Source organism: Cherax quadricarinatus, chromosome 7 (genome assembly GCF_038502225.1).
Source record: "Cherax quadricarinatus isolate ZL_2023a chromosome 7, ASM3850222v1, whole genome shotgun sequence".
NCBI lineage: Eukaryota > Metazoa > Arthropoda > Malacostraca > Decapoda > Parastacidae > Cherax > Cherax quadricarinatus.
Window position 1 is genome coordinate 1,435,028 of NC_091298.1, and position 20,605 is coordinate 1,455,632.

The 20,605-nt window shown below is 37.5% G+C and overlaps 1 protein-coding gene across 50 annotated transcripts in view; it reads right to left on the bottom strand.

Moving 5' to 3' along the window:
* trol (terribly reduced optic lobes) overlaps window positions 1-20,605 on the bottom strand; it is a 960,590-nt gene that overhangs the window by 566,919 nt on the left and 373,066 nt on the right. For 47 of the 50 annotated variants that reach the window (XM_070082142.1, XM_070082177.1, XM_070082160.1 and 44 more), the window contains 4 exons: window positions 9,846-9,959; window positions 7,145-7,258; window positions 4,106-4,216; window positions 2,024-2,122 (listed from right to left, as the gene is read on the bottom strand). In XM_070082142.1, coding sequence (XP_069938243.1) covers window positions 2,024-2,122; window positions 4,106-4,216; window positions 7,145-7,258; window positions 9,846-9,959 — 438 coding nt within the window. The remainder of the gene's footprint in view (window positions 1-2,023; window positions 2,123-4,105; window positions 4,217-7,144; window positions 7,259-9,845; window positions 9,960-20,605) is intronic. The other 3 variants (XM_070082166.1, XM_070082151.1, XM_070082137.1) reach the window with 1 other exon arrangement.

Genomic DNA, 20,605 nt, shown 5'->3' on the forward strand with positions numbered 1-20,605 from the left:
AGGCAGGTGCATGAGGATCTTGCAAAGAAAATGCCTGGAACAAGTACTGCAGTTTGTGAATTTAGGGCCAGCAAAGGATGGTTTGATAGATTTAAGAAACGTAGTGGCATACACAGTGTTGTAAGGCATGGTGCGACTGCAAGTTCTGACAAATGTGCAGCTGAAAAATTCGTGCAGGAATTCCAGGGGTACATAGAGGCTGAAGGATTCAAACCCCAACAAGTGTTCAATTGTTGCAAAACAGGCATGTTCTGGAAGAAAATGCCAAGCAGGACCTACATCACTCAAGAGGAAAAGGCACTGCCAGGACACAAGCCTATGAAAGACAGGCTTACTCTTTTGTTGTGTGGTAATGCTAGTGGCGATTTCTAAGTGAAGCCTTTACTCGTGTGTCACTCAGAAAATCACAATGTGTTCAAGAAACACAATGTCATGAAGAACAGAGTGTGTGTGATGTGGAAAGCTAATCATAAGGCATGGGTCACAAGGCAAATTTTCAAAGAGTGAATTAATGATGTGTTTGGCTGGTGTGAAAAAATACCTCCTGGAAAAGAAATTGCCACTCAAGTGCTTCCTGGTACTGGACAATGCGCCTGCACATCCTCCAGACTTGGAAGACCAAGTGTTTAGGGACTTCAGTTTTATAAAAGTGAAGTTCTTGCCTCCTAACATCTCTCCTCTCCTCCAGCCCATGGACCAGCAGGTCATTTCTACCTTCAAAAAACTCTATACAAAAGCAGTGTTTCAAAAGTGCTTTGAAGTGACTTCAGACATTCAGTTGACCCTAAGAGTGTTCTAGAGGAATCATTTCACTATCCTCCATGACATAAGCCTTATAGGTAAGGCTTGGGAGGGAGTGACTTCCAGGACTTTGAACTCTGGTTGGAGAAAACTGTGGCCAGATTGCGTCCAAGAGAGGGATTTTGAAGAGTTTGAGGCTGACTCTGACCCTGCCAACCCTGTGGACTCTATTGTGGCACTAGGGAAGTCCCTGGGGTTGGAGGCGAGTGGCGAGGATGTGGAAGAGTTGGTGGAGGATCACAGGGAAGAGCTAACCACTGAAGAACCGCAACAGCTTCAACTTGAACAGCAACAGACTGCAGCTGAGGAACTTGCTTCAGAGGAGGAGGAAGAGGGAGTGAAGGAGATGCTTTCATTATTGATTAAGAACATTTGTGCAAAGTAGAATGATGTGCAAAGTTTTGTCGGGAAGTACTACCCTGACAAAGCTGAAACAAGCCATATCTGCAACATGTTTAGTGATAAAACCCTGTCTCACTTCAGGGAAATCTTAAAAGAGATGCCAGAAACAGAGCACTCTGGACAGTTATTTTGTGAGACAGGGGTCCAGTGACTCTTAAGCTGGTCCTAGTGGCATTAAAAGACAAAGAAGGGAAGTAACCTCAGAGAAGGCTCTGCTATCTAAAGTTTTTACGGAGGGGATTCTGCTTCCAAACACTAACTCCTCCCTCTTTCCTCCTCCCTGTCTTCCAGAAGCCAGCATTAGCCTTCAATAAAGGTATGTAATATTTATATAATTGTTAAAAAAAATTATTTTTTTTTTTTAATATTTCTGTCTGGAACAGATTAATTGTATTTACATTAATTCTTATGGGAAATATTATTTCGGTTTTCAGCCAACCTTCTGGAACGGATTACGGCCGATAACCGAGGGTCCTCTATACTACCATTATTACTACTATTATTATTAATACCACTATCATTAATACTACTTCAATTGCTACCACTACTGTTACTTACAATAATAATATTACTACTACTATTACTACCACTACTGTTACTTATAATAATAATGCTACTGCTACTACTATTACTGCTGCTAATACTACTACAACTACTACTACTACTAATAATAATAATATATAATAATCACAATATTATTATTATTTTTATGATTATCTTTTCTAAAAAACTGTATCGGTGATATGAGGATTGTTTAACTATATGTTGGTTAACTTTTAGGAAGAAACATGGCTAATCGCTGAGTCTCATTACTGCCTACCTGGAGGGCAATTTTCCTCATCGGAGTAATCACGACAGTCATAACGGCCATCACAGTGAGCTTGTTGAGGAATAGTTGACCCATCTGTACATGTCCACTCTGAAGGATGCACAAACAATCAATACAGGCTAATGTTTACAAATAACTCCATATTCAATAGTACAGAAAAATGCAAAAATTGAGTCTACTAGACACCCTCTTCAGGTGACAATGTTACAAAAAATTTTTAAATAAATATTTACACTCAGCAAAATTCAACATGCTGTGATCATATTCAACATGCTTTATATTCTACAAATAAAACAAAGAGAGAGCTATATAGAGACAAAGAAACATATACAGCCTCTCCTCACTTAACGACAGAGTTCCATTCCTAACCCTTTCAGGGTCCAGAGGCCAAATTTCAAAGGGTGCACCAGTGTCCAAGAATTTAAAAAAAAAAAAATTTTGTTATTTTTTCTTAAGAAATGATAGAGAAACTTTTTCTGAAGGTAATAAAACAAAAAGTACGAAATTTGATGGAAAACTGACGAAATTAAGCTCTCGTGAATTTTGACGTGTCAGCGATATTTACGAATCGGCGATTTTGCCGACTTTGACTCCCTTTTTAAGCCAATTATATTATTCCAGTTGACCAAATTCTTAGCTATTTCACTAGTATTACTTCTATTCTATCGATTGAGCACAAGAAATCGCCAAGTCAACTGTTTCAACTACAAAATAAAGTGATCGGAAATTGGTAATTTGGCCAATTTAACACAAAGTTCAAAATATTCCAATTCCAATTTCAAAATAGGGTCCAGAATAAACAATGTAGGTATTCCTGGCACTAAACTAACATTTCCTCTGTTCATTAGTTACGGTTTTGAGGCTTTACAAATGAATTCCATTTTGATTTTTTATTCACATAATGAATTTTTATTCACACCAAAAAATAGAAGATTTACTGTTATGCAATATTGTAATAATTGTATAAATATCATCACCACATTTGTGAATGTATATTAGACCCACCAGCTGACGTGTATTAGACGTGTGAGGTCATTTGTTTACTCTTGAACATCTGCAAAAATTTAACATTTCCGCTATTTTGAGCTCAGTTTCAAGCCATTTCCAGTGCTAAAACCAATCAAAATAATCTCTATTTCTGTAATATGTTTTCCATTCTATCAAATGAGACCAAGAAATCACAAATACAACTATAAAAAACATACAAAAAACACTGCAAAGTCGGTTTTAATAAAAAATCACGGTCTCAGTTTTTTTTTCTCTCATTATACACAGTGTGCTGCAGGATTTGTTTTATGTGGTACACACATACCACATAGATGTATTCTCTTATATCTAAGCCCAAATTTACCACTCGCAGTTAATCAGAGTGAGCTGAGTTCATGGCGTAGATCTACGGTTTGGACTCTGAATGTAAAGCCGTAGATCTACGGGACGAACCCTGAAAGGGTTAAGACCACGTCATTAAACGAATTCATCGCTGAGTGAGGAGCATACTATAATGGTAGGGGGTTTGTGTCAACCATCTTTGATATTGTTTTAATGTCACTTTTGCACTATTTATAACATTTCTGGTATATTTTTAAATGTTTATACAGTAGTGTACTGCATACTGAAATAAACAGAATAGTGGAAATCAACTCTAATATACATTATTTAGGTATAAATACTGGTCAGAGAGCCTGTCGTAAGTCCGAGGCGTCAGTAAACAAGTACATTACTAAGTGAGGAGAAGCTGTATACATATACATACATGCATATTCTTTTTAGCACACTGTCCATCTCCCACTGAGACTGGGTGACCCAAAAAAGAAACACCTTCACCACTATTCACGCATAATCACCATCTTTGCAGAGGCGCCCAGATACGACAGTTTAGATGTTGCTCCTACAAGGAGTGAATCTGGCCAGACGCAAATTAAGAAGTACTGCCAGTATCTGAGAATTGACCCTTGCAACCCCAACAGGCAAGTACAAACAGGAGACTCCAGATACAGACACTTATATTAGTAAAAAACTGATCTATAATGACTGTTACTGTTACCATTTTTATGTTGACAAAATTATTCATACCTGGACATGCCTCTTCATCTGTATAGTCAGGACACTCATAGGCACCATTACATCGTGCCTGTTCTTTAACACACGTTCCATCGCCACAAGTCCACTCACCAGAGGCACAAGCTATCATCAAAAAAAATATAAGTTCTCGGATCATTTTAGTATTCCTAACAGCTGGATGTACAGGTATGGTGATACCAACCAATTGTTAAAGAAGACTCATAAATGCAGTTATGACATTAATTAAAGGAAATATTTTTTATGAGCTATTTCTTCAGTCCTAATATAGAGGCAACAAAGGGAACATATAGAGTGAGTAGGGATATTATTTGCAGCTAACTATCATTTCACTTCATGTTGCTTGTCTCCACTCACTACACATACTCCTTTCTTGGTTGTCTCTTTATTACAATGAAAGAAATGACAAAACTGTATATGTGTCTTCCTCCATATCTCTAACAGCATGCACAATGTGAGCATGATTATATAGTAAAAATATATATACAGTACAGTACAGGTACATGCAATGATATTTAGATAACTGAAAAATCTCATTAAGTATGTTATGTGTTGCTATTGCAACTACAGTAATCTCTAGCAGAACATTCACAGGATATTATTTGGAATAATGGCCAAGAATACACATAGGACTAGCGAGCATGGAAGAATTGCTTTCGGTTGCATGTTGACTTCTCTTAACCACTCGTAGTGGTTTGTACCAACTGATACAAGACTGTGCAACTCCCAGAATTATTTTACTTTTTTTTTTTTTTTAAACAAGTCAGCCATCTCTCACTGAGACAGGGTGATCCAAAAAATAAAGAAAATCCCCAAAAAGAAAATACTTTCATCATTCAACTCTTTCACCTCACACATAATCACTTGTAAAAAAAATTATGATAATTTTTTAATTTTTTTCAAATTAATGCATTAACTTTTATACATGATTTGTTCATGTGTGGAATCAGCACTTTTTTTAATGAGAAAAGGTTTCTTCATTTCATATTCTAGCATTGTTTTAATTTTACAAAAATAATGACTTTCCCACACAATTTACAGGTTCATTTCCTCAGTTCAGCCTTTCTAAGACAGGCTATCACCATCTCAGTTGTGACCCACAGCAGTCAATAACACCTAGGTTCAATACAGTGGACCCCCGCCTTACGATATTAATCCGTTCCTGAGAGCTCATCATATGCCGAAATTATCGTAAGGCGAATTAATTTTCCCCATAAGAAATAATGGAAATAAAATTAATCCGTGCAAGACACCCCAAAGTATGAAAAAACAAAAATTTTTACCACATGAAATATTAATTTTAATACACACAAACTGAAGAAGACATGCACAGTTAATACTCTACTAAGAATAGAATACATGACACTTACCTTTATTGAAGATCTGGTGATGATTGATGGGATGGGAGGAGGAGAGAGTGTGGAAGTTGTTATTGTTTAGAAGGGGAATCCCCTTCCATTAGGACTTGAGGTATCAAGTCCTTTTCCGGGGTTACTTCCCTTCTTCTTTTAATGCCACTAGGACCAGCTTGAGAGTCACTGGACCTCTGACGCACAACATATCTGTCCATAGAGCTCTGTACCTCTCTTTCCTTTATGATTTGTCTAAAGTGGTTCACAACACTGTCATTGTAATAGTTACCAGCACGGCTTGCAATAGCTGTGTGAGGGTGATTTTCATCCATAAAGGTTTGCAGTTCAACCCACTTTGCACACACTTCCTTAATCTCTTTTTCTTAGTGCGAGGCGAGGCAAAAATTTTGCGTTAAAATGTATCATATGGCGGATTTAACGTAACGCGATGCCATCGTAAGGCGGGGGTCCACTGTACTTATTTAAAAATCAGAAAACAGTTAAAGCCCTGCCTGAGTATCACACCTCAGGCCCTTTCATTGTGAACTGAGCACTCTACAACTGAGTCAGAGTTTTTCTTTACCAAATGCCTTTATTTTCAGCATAACTGTGTTAGGTTCTTTTTATAAGAAAATAAGTTTGTATTTTTTCTGATTCTGGTACTGCTCCTTACATAAGAATGAAATGAGTATTTCACTGTATCAAGAAAGTGACAAATTGTGTAAGTTGTGGATTTGTAAAAAATAAAAATTACCAGACCATCAGTTCAATGCCCAGTATTCCTTACTCAATGCATGTAGTTAAGATGAAATTTGTGTTCCTTTCTTGATTTCTGAACAAGTTTATTTCATTTTGCATATGACCTTCTGCTTTATGAGTGGAATGCTCATATTTTCTTTGTAAAAATTCAAGAAAAATGGACTATTGTATTGACTTGAATTTTGAATTTTATTTTTCTCTTGCTAAGATCAACTTCTCTATAATGAATCCTGATCAGTTTGCAAGGATTATTGTAATGTGTTATCACTGTTATTACTAAGGAATCATTTTGTTTGCATAACACAGTCTAACTCATAGCCTCCATATTTTCTTATACAGTATTACTTATTACAATTACCAAAAACCCAAAATCATACATTATTTACCTGAAGCCTTTAAAAAATATTGTTTTAATTCTAAAGTTTTCGTGTACTATACACGAATGTACACTTTATTTTTATTTAACTCAATGGCTGTCTCCCAATGAGGAATTTTTATAAGGCATTAATTTTCATCAGTCTTACATGAAATTTATACAATGAAATCATGTAACACAAACCTACCTACATAAACCCAATGTGATAAATATATAACATCTGTAATTATTGAGTATTTGTATAATCATGTGAAATATTAAGAGCAAACATTCAAGAGTAGTAACCTTCAACATCAGCATGCATCATTCAGCAATTTACTTACCGTAAAATAATTTCCTTCCAGCTGAAGTGTTCATGGCTTGCAATTTTAAACTTAAAATACAAATTTTCAGAACAAGATACAGGACACAATACAGTAAGTCATTGCTCCTATTCATACAAGTTTAATTTATAATGAACAAAGCAAAATTTATTAAGTAAGTACTTACTATTACCTTACTATTACCTTTACAAAAAGCCCCTAAAACCCAAGATAAAAATCTTACCAACTTCGCACGTGTACTCATCAGTGTAGTCAGGACAATCATAGCGTCCATCGCAAAGTTTTTCTCGGGGAATACAAGAACCATCTCTACATGTCCACTGCGTACGATCACAGGCTATGCAAAAACATTACCATTCATGCATGAAATCTTCACTACAAATGCAAAATATTATTAAATTAGTAGTAGTTAATTAGCTAGAAGTTAACATGTATAATTCCCTATCTTGGGAAGAGAAAATCCATGCAAGAAATTCCCCTTCATACTCTCCTTGAATTTTAAACACTGGTAATTTAACACTTCAACCTATTACCAATACATATACCTCTATATATTTGGCTATTAAAAAAATGCCTCCACCCAAGTGTCTAACTAATATACTGAGCAAGGATTAAATGGTATATTAGTACAAGAGCATACTCCAAAATAGGGAATGGTTAATAACCTTGTGTGTGAAAATGACCAGCATCCAGTAGAAGTGCATTCTATTAGTTCTGCTTACAAAACCAATCATAACAAGATGCAGCAAGGTTGACTCTCAATGAGTCTTTCACTCTTGCAATATTATTTTCACATATATTAAAGATTAAACCATAAAAACTAATTAAAAACCCTTACTACTACTAGTATCACTATTCCTTCACTAAACAATACCAAAATTTACCATGCCATGCTCTACTTAAAGTGTATGTTTATTTAAAAAATATAGACTCTAAAGAGTGCTCAACTTCAAAAGGCATTCTACAATAAATATTTCAATTCATTTTCCCAAGCTTATGTATTAGTTTAATAAGATTTTAACACCAAGTAATGTATACAAGATAAGGGGTTACTAGCCCCTTGCTCCTGGCATTTTAGTCGCCTCTTACGACACACATGGCTTACGGAAGAAGAATTCTGTTCCACTTCCCCATGGAGAAATAGTATTATTATTATTATTAATAATAATAATAATATTATTATTATTATTATAATTATTAATATTGTTAATAATAATAATAATAATAATATTATTATTATTATTAATTATAATTCTTAATAATAATTATCCTACAATTAATTCTGTACTACATGTGCAAATTTGCAATTCCCTTTAACTCTACTTTAGGTAATTTAAGTACAGCATCCAAGAGCAGTGGAATGACATAGTAGCAGTGATTGACTTAAGATATATTTGGTATCTATGTCACTTCATGGGTGATACCACACTAATTTAAATACTCCACTACATTTATGTTAATATACTATCATTATGGTTCGTTTGCATGGTTACTGATATACTTAACAATTAATTTGCACGTGAGTCTTTCTCACTATATAATGATACTCCTTTCACTCACTATATATCATTAACTTAATCACTGAGTGAGAATATTAAATAAAGAATTTGTAAACTGGAGGTTAGGAGGAGGTACAGAGTTACCAAAGATATTATTCAGAGGGCTAAGGCGAGGCTGCTGAGGTGATTTGGACATTTAGAGAAGATGGAGCAAAACAAGATGACTAGTAGGGCATATATGGAGCTGAGAGAAGAAGGGGTAGGAGTCATCCTAGGTAAGGCTGGTGTGAGGGAATAAAGGAGTTTTAAGTGCTAAGGACTCAGATATCCAACAGGCTTAAGTGAGTATGTTAGGTGGAAGTGAGACAAGTGGATTTTATGTTTTGATGTGTTGTTGGAGTGTGAGCAAAGTAACATTTATGAAGAGATTCTGGGAAACCAGTTAGCCAGACTAGAGTTCTGGAGATAAGAGGTATAATGTCTACACTCTGAAGGAGGGATGGGGATGCTGCAGCTTGGAGGGTCATCTGAACTGTAATCTCAACATGCTTCTGCTAAGACAGTTTTGAACCAATGACAGTTAAAGTCTTTTCTTCTTTGTCAAAATGGTCTACCTTGATGGGAGACAGCCAGTGTTAAAAAATAATAACAAGAATTTTTTTTTTTACCTCAGTGGTCATCTGCCAAGGAAGGGTAACCAAAAGTAGAAAACACATTTACCATTATTCATTCAAGTGTTGTCTTATCAAAAGTGTACTGACATCACAATTCAGATTACCCTATGACCGCAACATCTCCACTCATCCTCCTCCTGAGTGCAAGCACTGTCCTTTCCACCTCCAGGATTCAAGTCTGACTAACTAGTTTCCCTGAAACTTCTAAAATTACCTTGCTCACACTCCAACTACATGTCCATTAAAATCTATTTGTCTCCATTTACTCCTATTTAACATGCTCACAAAACCCTGCTGGATGTTCAAGCTCCTAAATCTAAAGTGTTCTTTACCACCCTCTAACCATTACAAAACATATAGGAGTTGAAATTATGTCAAACCTGCTATTAACATAAGTATGCGTGCCTCTTCATACATCCAAATAACAGTAATAAAACATCCATCATTATGGAGGTTTGAGCCAAACCAAAATAATTATGAGAAAAGTTATAAGCAACAGGCTCTTAATTTAACACAACAGAGCAGAATGAATTTAAATGCCATTTAATTAAGAGAGAAAATGATGTTACACTGACACCCTCAGGAAAACAAAAAACTCTTCTCCAACCATTTTACCTCAAAAATTACATTCATTGTATAATTATAAAAGATTATTATTATTATTATTATTACTGTTGTTATTGTTGTTGTTGTTTTATTGTTGTTGTACTAGACATAAGCAACAAATGACTGCAATAAAATTAAATCTTACTTATAGGGCAGCTGTCTTCATCTGAGTTGTCTGGACAGTCAAGGCGGCCATCACAAAGCATTTCTTTCGGTATACACGAACCATCTTTACAAGTCCATTCTCCAGACGTACATGCTGTTACATAAAAGACAAATATGTAAACCTCTGCTAGTTATACAAATAAGCTGCACCACTAAACCGTACACAAAAATTCCATTTATTCTATTTTTCATATTTCATTCTAAAGGTTTCTAGTTTCAATACACAAATAACCCGCACATAGAAGAGAGGAGCTTACGACAACGTAAGCTCCTCTCTTCTATGTGTGGGTTACGTATTCCTGTATAATTCCAGTCACGGTATTGTGCCTTTTTTTGTTATTTCTAGTTTCAAATTATTGGTTCAAATTTAAAATAGTGAATGGCACTATAAATGGACAACAGGTGTATTTTGCACCTATTGTATATCTATGGGTGCAATGTTTATTACATCTTTTATGCTCTATTAGTTTTAAGGTTTATCTTGCCTGAAATGCTCAGCATAACCAGGGATTTTCCATGGCTACTGTTAAATGTCATCCAATCAAGTTAAACTATGTACTGTATCTTATGGAAATAAAAGTTTGTCTTATTTGTTTTGTCTGCTATACAATACATGTGCTAACCATGATTTTACACTTATGGTGATGATATGTGAACTCAGATTCACAAATTTACACTTGGTCAACATGCTGGTAACTGATGAGGCACTAGATAAGAAGTGAGACAGAAAATGGGTTCTAGCAAAATACACTGTATCACAATCACAGAATGCTGAAATGCTGTTTTCAATGCTACCTTTATTACTACTACTTCTGCTGCTATTCTATGCCCTCCACCAACGCTATTACTACCTCTACTTCCACTACCATTACCTCTTCCTTCTACTCCCACCTCCTCTTGATATATCCTGGCCTTCTTCCATTCCCATTTCAGTGTGACTTCTCAATGGTCTAAGTCAGACAGAAATGCTGTCATTATGTTCCCTCTCCTAAGTGTGGGTTATGTAAGTATTGGTTTAAGGGCTGCAATAACACTAAGACAATATGAACCCTATCACCAAAAATATAGGAATCATGAAATAAGATAATGTCTAATGTTACAAGTCAATGGCCTTTGGAAAAGCAAAAATCTTTCACATCCAGAGAGGAAGTACTGGTGGCACACACCATAGTGAGCAGTGGAACCAGGAACACTTGGAGCATGAACTGTTCCAGCTTGAAAAAACACCACTACCATAAAGGCCTGTGATGGACAATGTAAGGTATAGTTGTACACTACAATGTAGCACTTAAATCCAGGCCCCATGGCCTGGTGGCTAAAGCTCTCGGTTCACATGGTGAGGGTCCAGGTTTGATTCCTGATGAGGGTGGAAACACTGGGCGTGTTTCCTTACACCAGCTGTCTATGTTCACCCATCAGTAAAATGGGTAACTGGGTGTTAGTCGACTAGTGTGAGTCGCATACTGGGACAAAACTGACCTAATTTGCCCAAAATGCTCTGCATAACAAGCGGCTTTCTACAGTACTATGTTATTGATGTCAGCTATGCCTGTATACCTTGTACATGTACTTGTAGAAATAAAGATATTATTTTTTTTTTTTTTTCAACAAGTCGGCCGTCTCCAACCAAAGCAGGGTGACCCAAAAAAGAAAGAAAATCCCCAAAAAGAAAATACTTTCATCATCATTCAACACTTTCACCACACTCACACATTATCACTGCTTTTGCAGAGGTGCTCAGAATACAACAGTTTAGAAGCATATACGTATAAAGATACACAACATATCCCTCCAAACTGCCAATATCCCAAACCCCTCCTTTAAAGTGCAGGCATTGTGCTTCCCATTTCCAGGACTCAAGTCCGACTATATGAAAATAACCGGTTTCCCTGAATCCCTTCACTAAATATTACCCTGCTCACACTCCAACAGATCGTCAGGTCCCAAGTATCATTCGTCTCCATTCACTCCTATCTAACACGCTCATGCACGCTTGCTGGAAGTCCAAGCTCCTTGCCCACAAAACCTCCTTTACCCCCTCTTTCCAACCCTTTCGAGGACGACCCCTACCCCTCCTTCCTTCCCCTATAGATTTATATGCTTTCCATGTCATTCTACTTTGATCCATTCTCTCTAAATGACCAAACCACCTCAACAACCCCTCTTCTGCCCTCTGACTAATGCTTTTATTAACTCCACCTTCTCCTAATTTCCACACTCCGAATTTTCTGCATAATATTTACACCACACATTGCCCTTAGACAGGACATCTCCACTGCCTCCAACCGTCTCCTCGCTGCTGCATTTACCAGCCAAGCTTCAAATCCATATAAGAGTGTTGGTACTACAGTGGACCCCCGGTTAACGATATTTTTTCACTCCAGAAGTATGTTCAGGTGCCAGTACTGACCGAATTTGTTCCCATAAGAAATATTGTGAAGTAGATTAGTCCATTTCAGACCCCCAAACATACACGTATAAACGCACTTACATAAATACACTTACATAATTGGTCGCATTCGGAGGTAATCGTTATGCGGGGGTCCACTGTACTATACTTTCATACATTCCCTTCTTTGCCTCCATAGATAACGTTTTTTGACTCCACATATACCTAAACGCACCACTCACTTTTTTTCCCTCATCAATTCTATGATTAACTTCATTCTTCATAAACCCATCCGCAGACACGTCAACTCCCAAGTATCTGAAAACATTCACTTCTTCCATACTCCTCCTCCCCCATTTTTTTTTTTGTTTTTTTTTTTCAACAAGTCGGTCGTCTCCCACCGAGGCAGGGTGACCCAAAAAAGAAAGAAAATCCCCAATAAGAAAATACTTTCATCATCATTCAACACTTTCACCACACTCACACATTATCACTGCTTTTGCAGAGGTGCTCAGAATACAACAGTTTAGAAGCATATACATATAAAGATACAAAACATATCCCTCCAAACTGCCAATATCCCAAACCCAATTTGATATCCAATTTTTATTTATCTAAATCATTTGATACCCTCATCACCTTACTCTTTTCTATGTTCACTTTCAACTTTCTACCTTTACACACATTCTCAAACTCATCCACTAAGCTTTGCAATTTTTCTTTAGAATCTCCCATAAGCACAGTATCATCAGCAAAAAGTAACTGTGTCAATTCCCATTTTGAATTTGATTCCCCATAATTTAATCCCACCCCTCTCCCGAACACCCTAGCATTTACTTCCTTTACAACCCCATCTATAAATATATTAAACCACCATGGTGACATTACACATCCCTGTCTAAGATCTACTTTTACCGGGAAGTATTCTCCCTCTCTTCTACATACCCTAACCTGAGCCTATCCTCATAAAAGCTCTTTACAGCATTTAGTAACTTACCACCTATTCCATATACTTGCAACATCTGCCACATTGCTCCTCTATCCACTCTATTATATGCCTTTTCTAAATCCATAAATGCAATAAAAACTTCCCTACCTTTATCTAAATACTGTTCACATATACGCTTCAATGTAAACACTTGATCTACACATCCCCTACCCACTCTGAAGCCTCCCTGCTCACCCGCAATCCTACATTCTGTCTTACTATTATTATTATTTTTCTTTTTTTTTCAACAAGTCGGCCATCTCCCACAAAGGCAGGGTGACCCAAAAAGAAAGAAAATCCCCAAAAAGAAAATACTTTCATCATCATTCAACACTTTCACCTCACTCATACTTAATCATGTTTTTGCAGAGGCATCCACATACAACAGTTTGGAAGCATATATAAAGATATATAACACATCCCTCCAAACTGCCAATATCCCAAACCCCTCCTTTAAAGTGCAGGCATTGTACTTCCCATTTCCAGTACGCAAGTCCGACTATATAAAAATAACAGTTTATTCTTATTTTTTTTTTTTTTTTTTTTTCAACAAGTCGGCCGTCTCCCACCGAGGCAGGGTGACCCAAAAAAGAAAGAAAATCCCCAAAAAGAAAATACTTTCATCATCATTCAACACTTTCACCACACTCGCACATTATCACTGTTTTTGCAGAGGTGCTCAGAATACAACAGTCTAGAAGCATACACATATAAAGATACACAACATATCCCTCCAAACTGCCAATATCCCAAACCCCTCCTTTAAAGTGCAGGCATTGTACTTCCCATTTCCAGGACTCAAGTCCGACTATATGAAAATAACCGGTTTCCCTGAATCCCTTCACTAAATATTACCCTGCTCACACTCCAACAGATCGTCAGGTCCCAAGTACCATTCGTCTCCATTCACTCCTATCTAACACGCTCACGCACGCTTGCTGGAAGTCCAAGCCCCTTACCCACAAAACCTCCTTTACCCCCTCTCTCCAACCCTTTCGAGGACGACCCCTACCCCGCCTTCCTTCCCCTATAGATTTATATGCTTTCCATGTCATTCTACTTTGATCCATTCTCTCTAAATGACCAAACCACCTCAACAACCCCTCTTCTGCCCTCTGACTAATACTTTTATTAACTCCACACCTTCTCCTAATTTCCACACTCCGAATTTTCTGCATAATATTTACACCACACATTGCCCTTAAACAGGACATCTCCACTGCCTCCAACCGTCTCCTCGCTGCTGCATTTACCACCCAAGCTTCACACCCATATAAGAGTGTTGGTACTACTATACTTTCATACATTCCCTTCTTTGCCTCCATAGATAACGTTTTTTGACTCCACATATACCTCAACGCACCACTCACCTTTTTTCCCTCATCAATTCTATGATTAACCTCATCCTTCATAAATCCATCCGCCGACACGTCAACTCCCAAGTATCTGAAAACATTCACTTCTTCCATACTCCTCCTCCCCAATTTGATATCCAATTTTTCTTTATCTAAATCATTTGACACCCTCATCACCTTACTCTTTTCTATGTTCACTTTCAACTTTCTACCTTTACACACATTCCCAAACTCATCCACTAACCTTTGCAATTTTTCTTTAGAATCTCCCATAAGCACAGTATCATCAGCAAAAAGTAACTGTGTCAATTCCCATTTTGAATTTGATTCCCCATAATTTAACCCCACCCCTCTCCCAAACACCCTAGCATTTACTTCCTTAACAACCCCATCTATAAATATATTAAACAACCATGGTGACATTACACATCCCTGTCTAAAACCTACTTTTACCGGGAAATAGTCTCCCTCTCTTCTACACACCCTAACCTGAGCCTCACTATCTTCATAAAAACTCTTTACAGCATTTAATAACTTACCACCTATTCCATATACTTGCAACATCTGCCACATTGCTCCTCTATCCACTCTATCATATGCCTTTTCTAAATCCATAAATGCAATAAAAACTTCCCTACCTTTATCTAAATACTGTTCACATATATGCTTCAATGTAAACACTTGATCTACACATCCCCTACCCACTCTGAAACCTCCTTGCTCATCCGCAATCCTACATTCTGTCTTACCTCTAATTCTTTCAATTATAACCCTACCGTACACTTTTCCTGGTATACTCAGTAAGCTTATTCCTCTATAATTTTTACAGTCTCTTTTGTCCCCTTTCCCTTTATATAAAGGGACTATACATGCTCTCCGCCAATCCCTAGGTACCTTCCCCTCTTTCATACATTTATTGAACAAAAGTACCAACCACTCCAACACTATATCCCCCCCTGCTTTTAACATTTCTGTCATGATCCCATCAGTACCAGCTGCTTTACCCCCTTTCATTTTACGTAATGCCTCACGTACCTCCCCCACACTTACATTCTGCTCTTCTTCACTCCTATTCACTCACTATTCTTATTATTATTATTAATTGGATAAGACACTGTCCAATAAAGGCTCACCTTGCTATATGCTTTTTTTCTCCATTTGATAGCAGTTTATCCATAATTCCAATAATCAAAATAGTAAATATTGAATATGGCAAACATTAGAGTAAGTTGCCATGATGCAGATTTATCGCCCATTGTAAACACTTACTTTATTCCAGAAAGGGTATACCGTTGGAATCATATAATAATAATAATAATAATAATAATAATAATAATAATAATAATAATAATAATAATAATAATAATAATAATATTTATTTTGACATGATACATAGTCAAAGTGGGAAGTCTGAATGTGCGTGGATGTTGTGCGAATGATGAAAAAGAGATGATTGTGGATGTTATGAATGAGAAGAACCTAGATGCCCTGGCTTTAAGTGAAACAAAGCTGAAGGGGTGGGAGAGTTTCAGTGGAGAGGAATAAATGAGATTAGGTCAGGGGTTTCAAATAGAGTTAGAGCTCAAGAAGGAGTAGCAATAATGTTGAAGGATAAGCTATGGCAGGAAAAGGGACAATAAATGTATTAATTCAAGGATTATGTGGAGTAAAATAAAGGTTGGATGTGAAAAGCGGGTTAAAGTAAGCATATATGCACCTGGAGAAGAGAGAAGTGTAGAAGAGATAGAGATTTTGGGAAATGTTGAGTGAATGCATGGGGAGTTTTGAACCAAGTGTGAGAGTACTGGTGGTTTGGGATTTCAATGCTAAAGTTGTGGAGGGAGTAGTAGGTAAATTTCGGGTGCCAGGGGTAAATGAAAATGGGGAGCCTTTAATTGAGCTATGTGTAGAAAGAGGTTTGGTAATAAGTAATACATATTTTATGAAGAAGAGAATAAATAAATATACAAGGTATGATATAGCACATAATGAAAGTAGTGTGTTAGATTATGTACTGGTGGATAAAAGGTTGATGGGTAGGCTCCAGGATGTACACGTTTATAGAGGGGCAACTGATATATCGGATCATTACTTAGTTGTAGATACAGTTAGAGTAAGAGGTAGATGGGAAAAGAGGAAAATGGCAACAACAAGTAAGAGGGAGATGAAAGTGCATAAACTAAGGGAGGAGGAAATTCGGGTGAGATATAAGCAACTATTGGCAGAAAGGTGGGCTGGTGCAAGTATGAGTAGTGGTGGGGGGGTTGAAGAGGGTTGGAATAGTTTTAAAAATGCATTATTAGAATATGGGGCAGAAGTTTGTGGTTATAGGATGGTGGGTGCAGGAGGAAAGAGGAGTGATTGGTGGAATGATGAAGTACAGGGTGTGATGAAAGAGAAAAAGGTAGCTTGTGAGAGGTTTATACAAAGCAGAAGTGTTATAAAAAGAGTAGAGTATATGGGTATATGGAGAGTAAAAGGTGAAGAGAGTGGTGGGAGTGTGCAAAAGCAGAGCAGATTATAGAGTAGGAGAGGCACTGTCAAGAAATTTTAATGAAAATAAAAAATTTTGGAGTGAGTTAAACAAGTTAAGAAAGCCTAGGGAACGAATGGATTTGTCAGTTGTAAACAGAATAAGGGAGTTAGTAGATGGAGAGATGGAGGTATTGGGTAGATGCCAGGAATATTTTGAGAAACTTTTAAATGTTGACGAAGAAAGGGAGGCGGTAATTTCATGCACTGGCCAGGGAGGTATACCATCTTTTAGGAGTGAAGAAAAGCAGGATGAGAGTATAGGGGAGGTGCATGAGGCATTATGTAGAATGAAAGGGGGTAAAGCAGCTGGAACTGATAGGGTCATGACAGAAATGTTAAAAGCAGGGGGGATATAGTGTTGGAGTGGTTGGTATTTTTGTTTAATAAATGTACGAAAGAGGGGAAGGTACCTAGGGATCGGCAGAGAGCATGTATAGTCCCTTTATATAAAGGAAAGGGTGACAAAAGAGACTCTAAAAATTACAGAGGAATAAGTTTACTGAGCATACCAGGAAATGTGTATGGTAGGGTTATTATTGAAAGAACTAGAGGAAAGACAGAATGTAGGAGTGTGGATGAGCAAGGAGGTTTCAGAGTGGGTAGGGGATGTGTAGATCAAGTGTTTACACTGAAGCATATATGTGAACAGTATTTAGATAAAGGTAGGGAAGTTTTTATTGTATTCAAGGATTTAGAAAAGGTATATGATAAGAGTGGATAGGGAAACAATGTGGCAGATGTTGCAAGTATATGGAATAGGTGGTAAGTTACTAAATGCTGGATAAGTTACTAAATGAGGATAGTGAGGCTCAGGTTAGGGTGTGTATTAGAGAGGGAGACTACTTCCTGGTAAAAGTAAGTCTTAGACAGGGATGCGTAATGTCACCATGGTTGTTTAATATATTTATAGATGGGGTTGTAAAAGAAGTAAATGCTAGGGTGCTTGGGAGAGGGGTGGGATTAAATTATGGGGAATCAAATACAAAATGGGAATTGACACAGTTGCTTTTTGCTGATGATATTGTGCTTATGGGAGATTCTAAAGAGGGTATCAAATGATTTTGATAAAGAAAAATTGGATATCAAATTGGGGAGGAGGAGTATGGAAGAAGTGAATGTTTTCTGATATTTGGGAGTTGACCTGTCGGCGGATAGATTTATGAAGGATGAGGTTAATCATAGAATTGATGAGGGAAAAAAGGGAAGTGGTGCATTGAGGTATATGTGGAGAAGGAGAAGGTGTGGAGTTAATAAAAGTATTAGTCAGAGGACTGAAGAGGGGTTGTTGAGGTGGTTTGGTCATTCACAGAGAATGGATCAAAGTAAAATGACATGGAGAACGTATAAATCTGTAGGGAAAGGAAGGCGGAGTATGGGTCACCCTCGAAAAGGTTGGAAGGAGGGGTAGAGGAGGTTTCGTGGGTGAGAGGAGGCTTGGACTTCCAGCAAGGGCGCATGAGCGTGTTCGATAGGAGTGAATGGAGACGAATGGTATTTGGGACCTGACGATCTGTTGGAGTGTGAGCAGGGTAATATTTAGTGAAGGGATTCAGGGAAACCAGTTATTTTTATATAGCCGGGCTTGAGTACCAGAAATGGGAAGTACAATGCCTGGACTTTAAAGGAGGGGTTTGGGATATTGGCAGTTTGGAGAGATATGTCGTGTATCTTTATATGTATATGCTTCAAAACTGTTGTATTCTGAGCACCTCTGCAAAAACAGTGGTTATGTGTGAGTGAGGTGAAAGTGTTGAATGATGATGAAAGCATTTTCTTTTTGGGGATTTTCTTTCTTTTTGGGTCACCCTGCCTCGGTGGGAGACGGCCGACTTGTTAAAAAAAAAAAAAAAAAGTTATACAAAGGAATATTGTTGTTGAGTGTACATGCCAAAAGCCCCTTGTATGCAGAGCATTTCAGGCTCTAGCCATCACATATGAGCATCAATTCTTGTAATGTCCACTATTTCTTTGCACGTACCATATTATCTCTGCATAAAATTTGTAGTTGGAGATAAGATGCAACCACTTAACTTCATATTAAATTTTTGAAATAGAGAATACAAATTAACGGTAATAAATATGTAGTAGGTAGTAGGTAGGTAGACAGCAACCACCCAGGGAAGTACTACCGTCCTGCCAGATGACTGTGAAACAGAAACCTGTAACTGTTTTGCATGATGGTAGGATTGCTGGTTTCTTTTTCTGTCTCATAAACACGCTAGATAACAGGGATATCTTGCTACTCCTACTTACACTTTGGTCACACTTCACAAACACACACATGCATGTATATATATATACATACATCTAGGTTTTTCTTCTTTTTCTAAATAGCTCTTGTTCTTCTTTATTTCTTCTATTGTCCATGGGGAAGTGGAAAAGAATCTTTCCTCCGTAAGCCATGCGTGTCATATGAGGCGACTAAAATGCCGGGAGCGATGGGCTAGTAACCCCTTCTCCTGTAGACATTTACTAAAAAAGAGAAGAAAAACTTTATAAAACTAGGATGCTTGAATGTGCGTGGATGTAGTGCGGATGACAAGAAACAGATGATTGCTGATGTTATGAATGAAAAGAAGTTGGATGTCCTGGCCCTAAGCGAAACAAAGCTGAAGGGGATAGGGGAGTTTCAGTGGGGGGAAATAAATGGCATTAAATCTGGAGTATCTGAGAGAGTTAGAGCAAAGGAAGGGGTAGCAGTAATGTTGAATGATCTGTTATGGAAGGAGAAAAGAGAATATGAATGTGTAAATTCAAGAATTAAGTGGATTAAAGTAAAGGTTGGATGCGAGAAGTGGGTCATAATAAGCGTGTATGCACCTGGAGAAGAGAGGAATGCAGAGGAGAGAGAGAGATTTTGGGAGATGTTAAGTGAATGTATAGGAGCCTTTGAACCAAGTGAGAGTAATTGTGGTAGGGGACCTGAATGCTAAAGTAGGAGAAACTTTTAGAGAGGGTGTGGTAGGTAAGTTTGGGGTGCCAGGTGTAAATGATAATGGGAGCCCTTTGATTGAACTTTGTATAGAAAGGGGTTTAGTTATAGGTAATACATATTTTAAGAAAAAGAGGATAAATAAGTATACAAGATATGATGTAGGGCGAAATGACAGTTGTTTGTTGGACTATGTATTGGTAGATAAAAGACTGTTGAGTAGACTTCAGGATGCACATGTTTATAGAGGGGCCACAGATATATCAGATCACTTTCTAGTTGTAGCTACACTGAGAGTAAAAGGTAGATGGGATACAAGGAGAATAGAAGCATCAGGGAAGAGAGAGGTGAAGGTTTATAAACTAAAAGAGGAGGCAGTTAGGGTAAGATATAAACAGCTATTGGAGGATAGATGGGCTAATGAGAGCATAGGCAATGGGGTCGAAGAGGTATGGGGTAGGTTTAAAAATGTAGTGTTAGAGTGTTCAGCAGAAGTTTGTGGTTACAGGAAAGTGGGTGCGGGAGGGAAGAGGAGCGATTG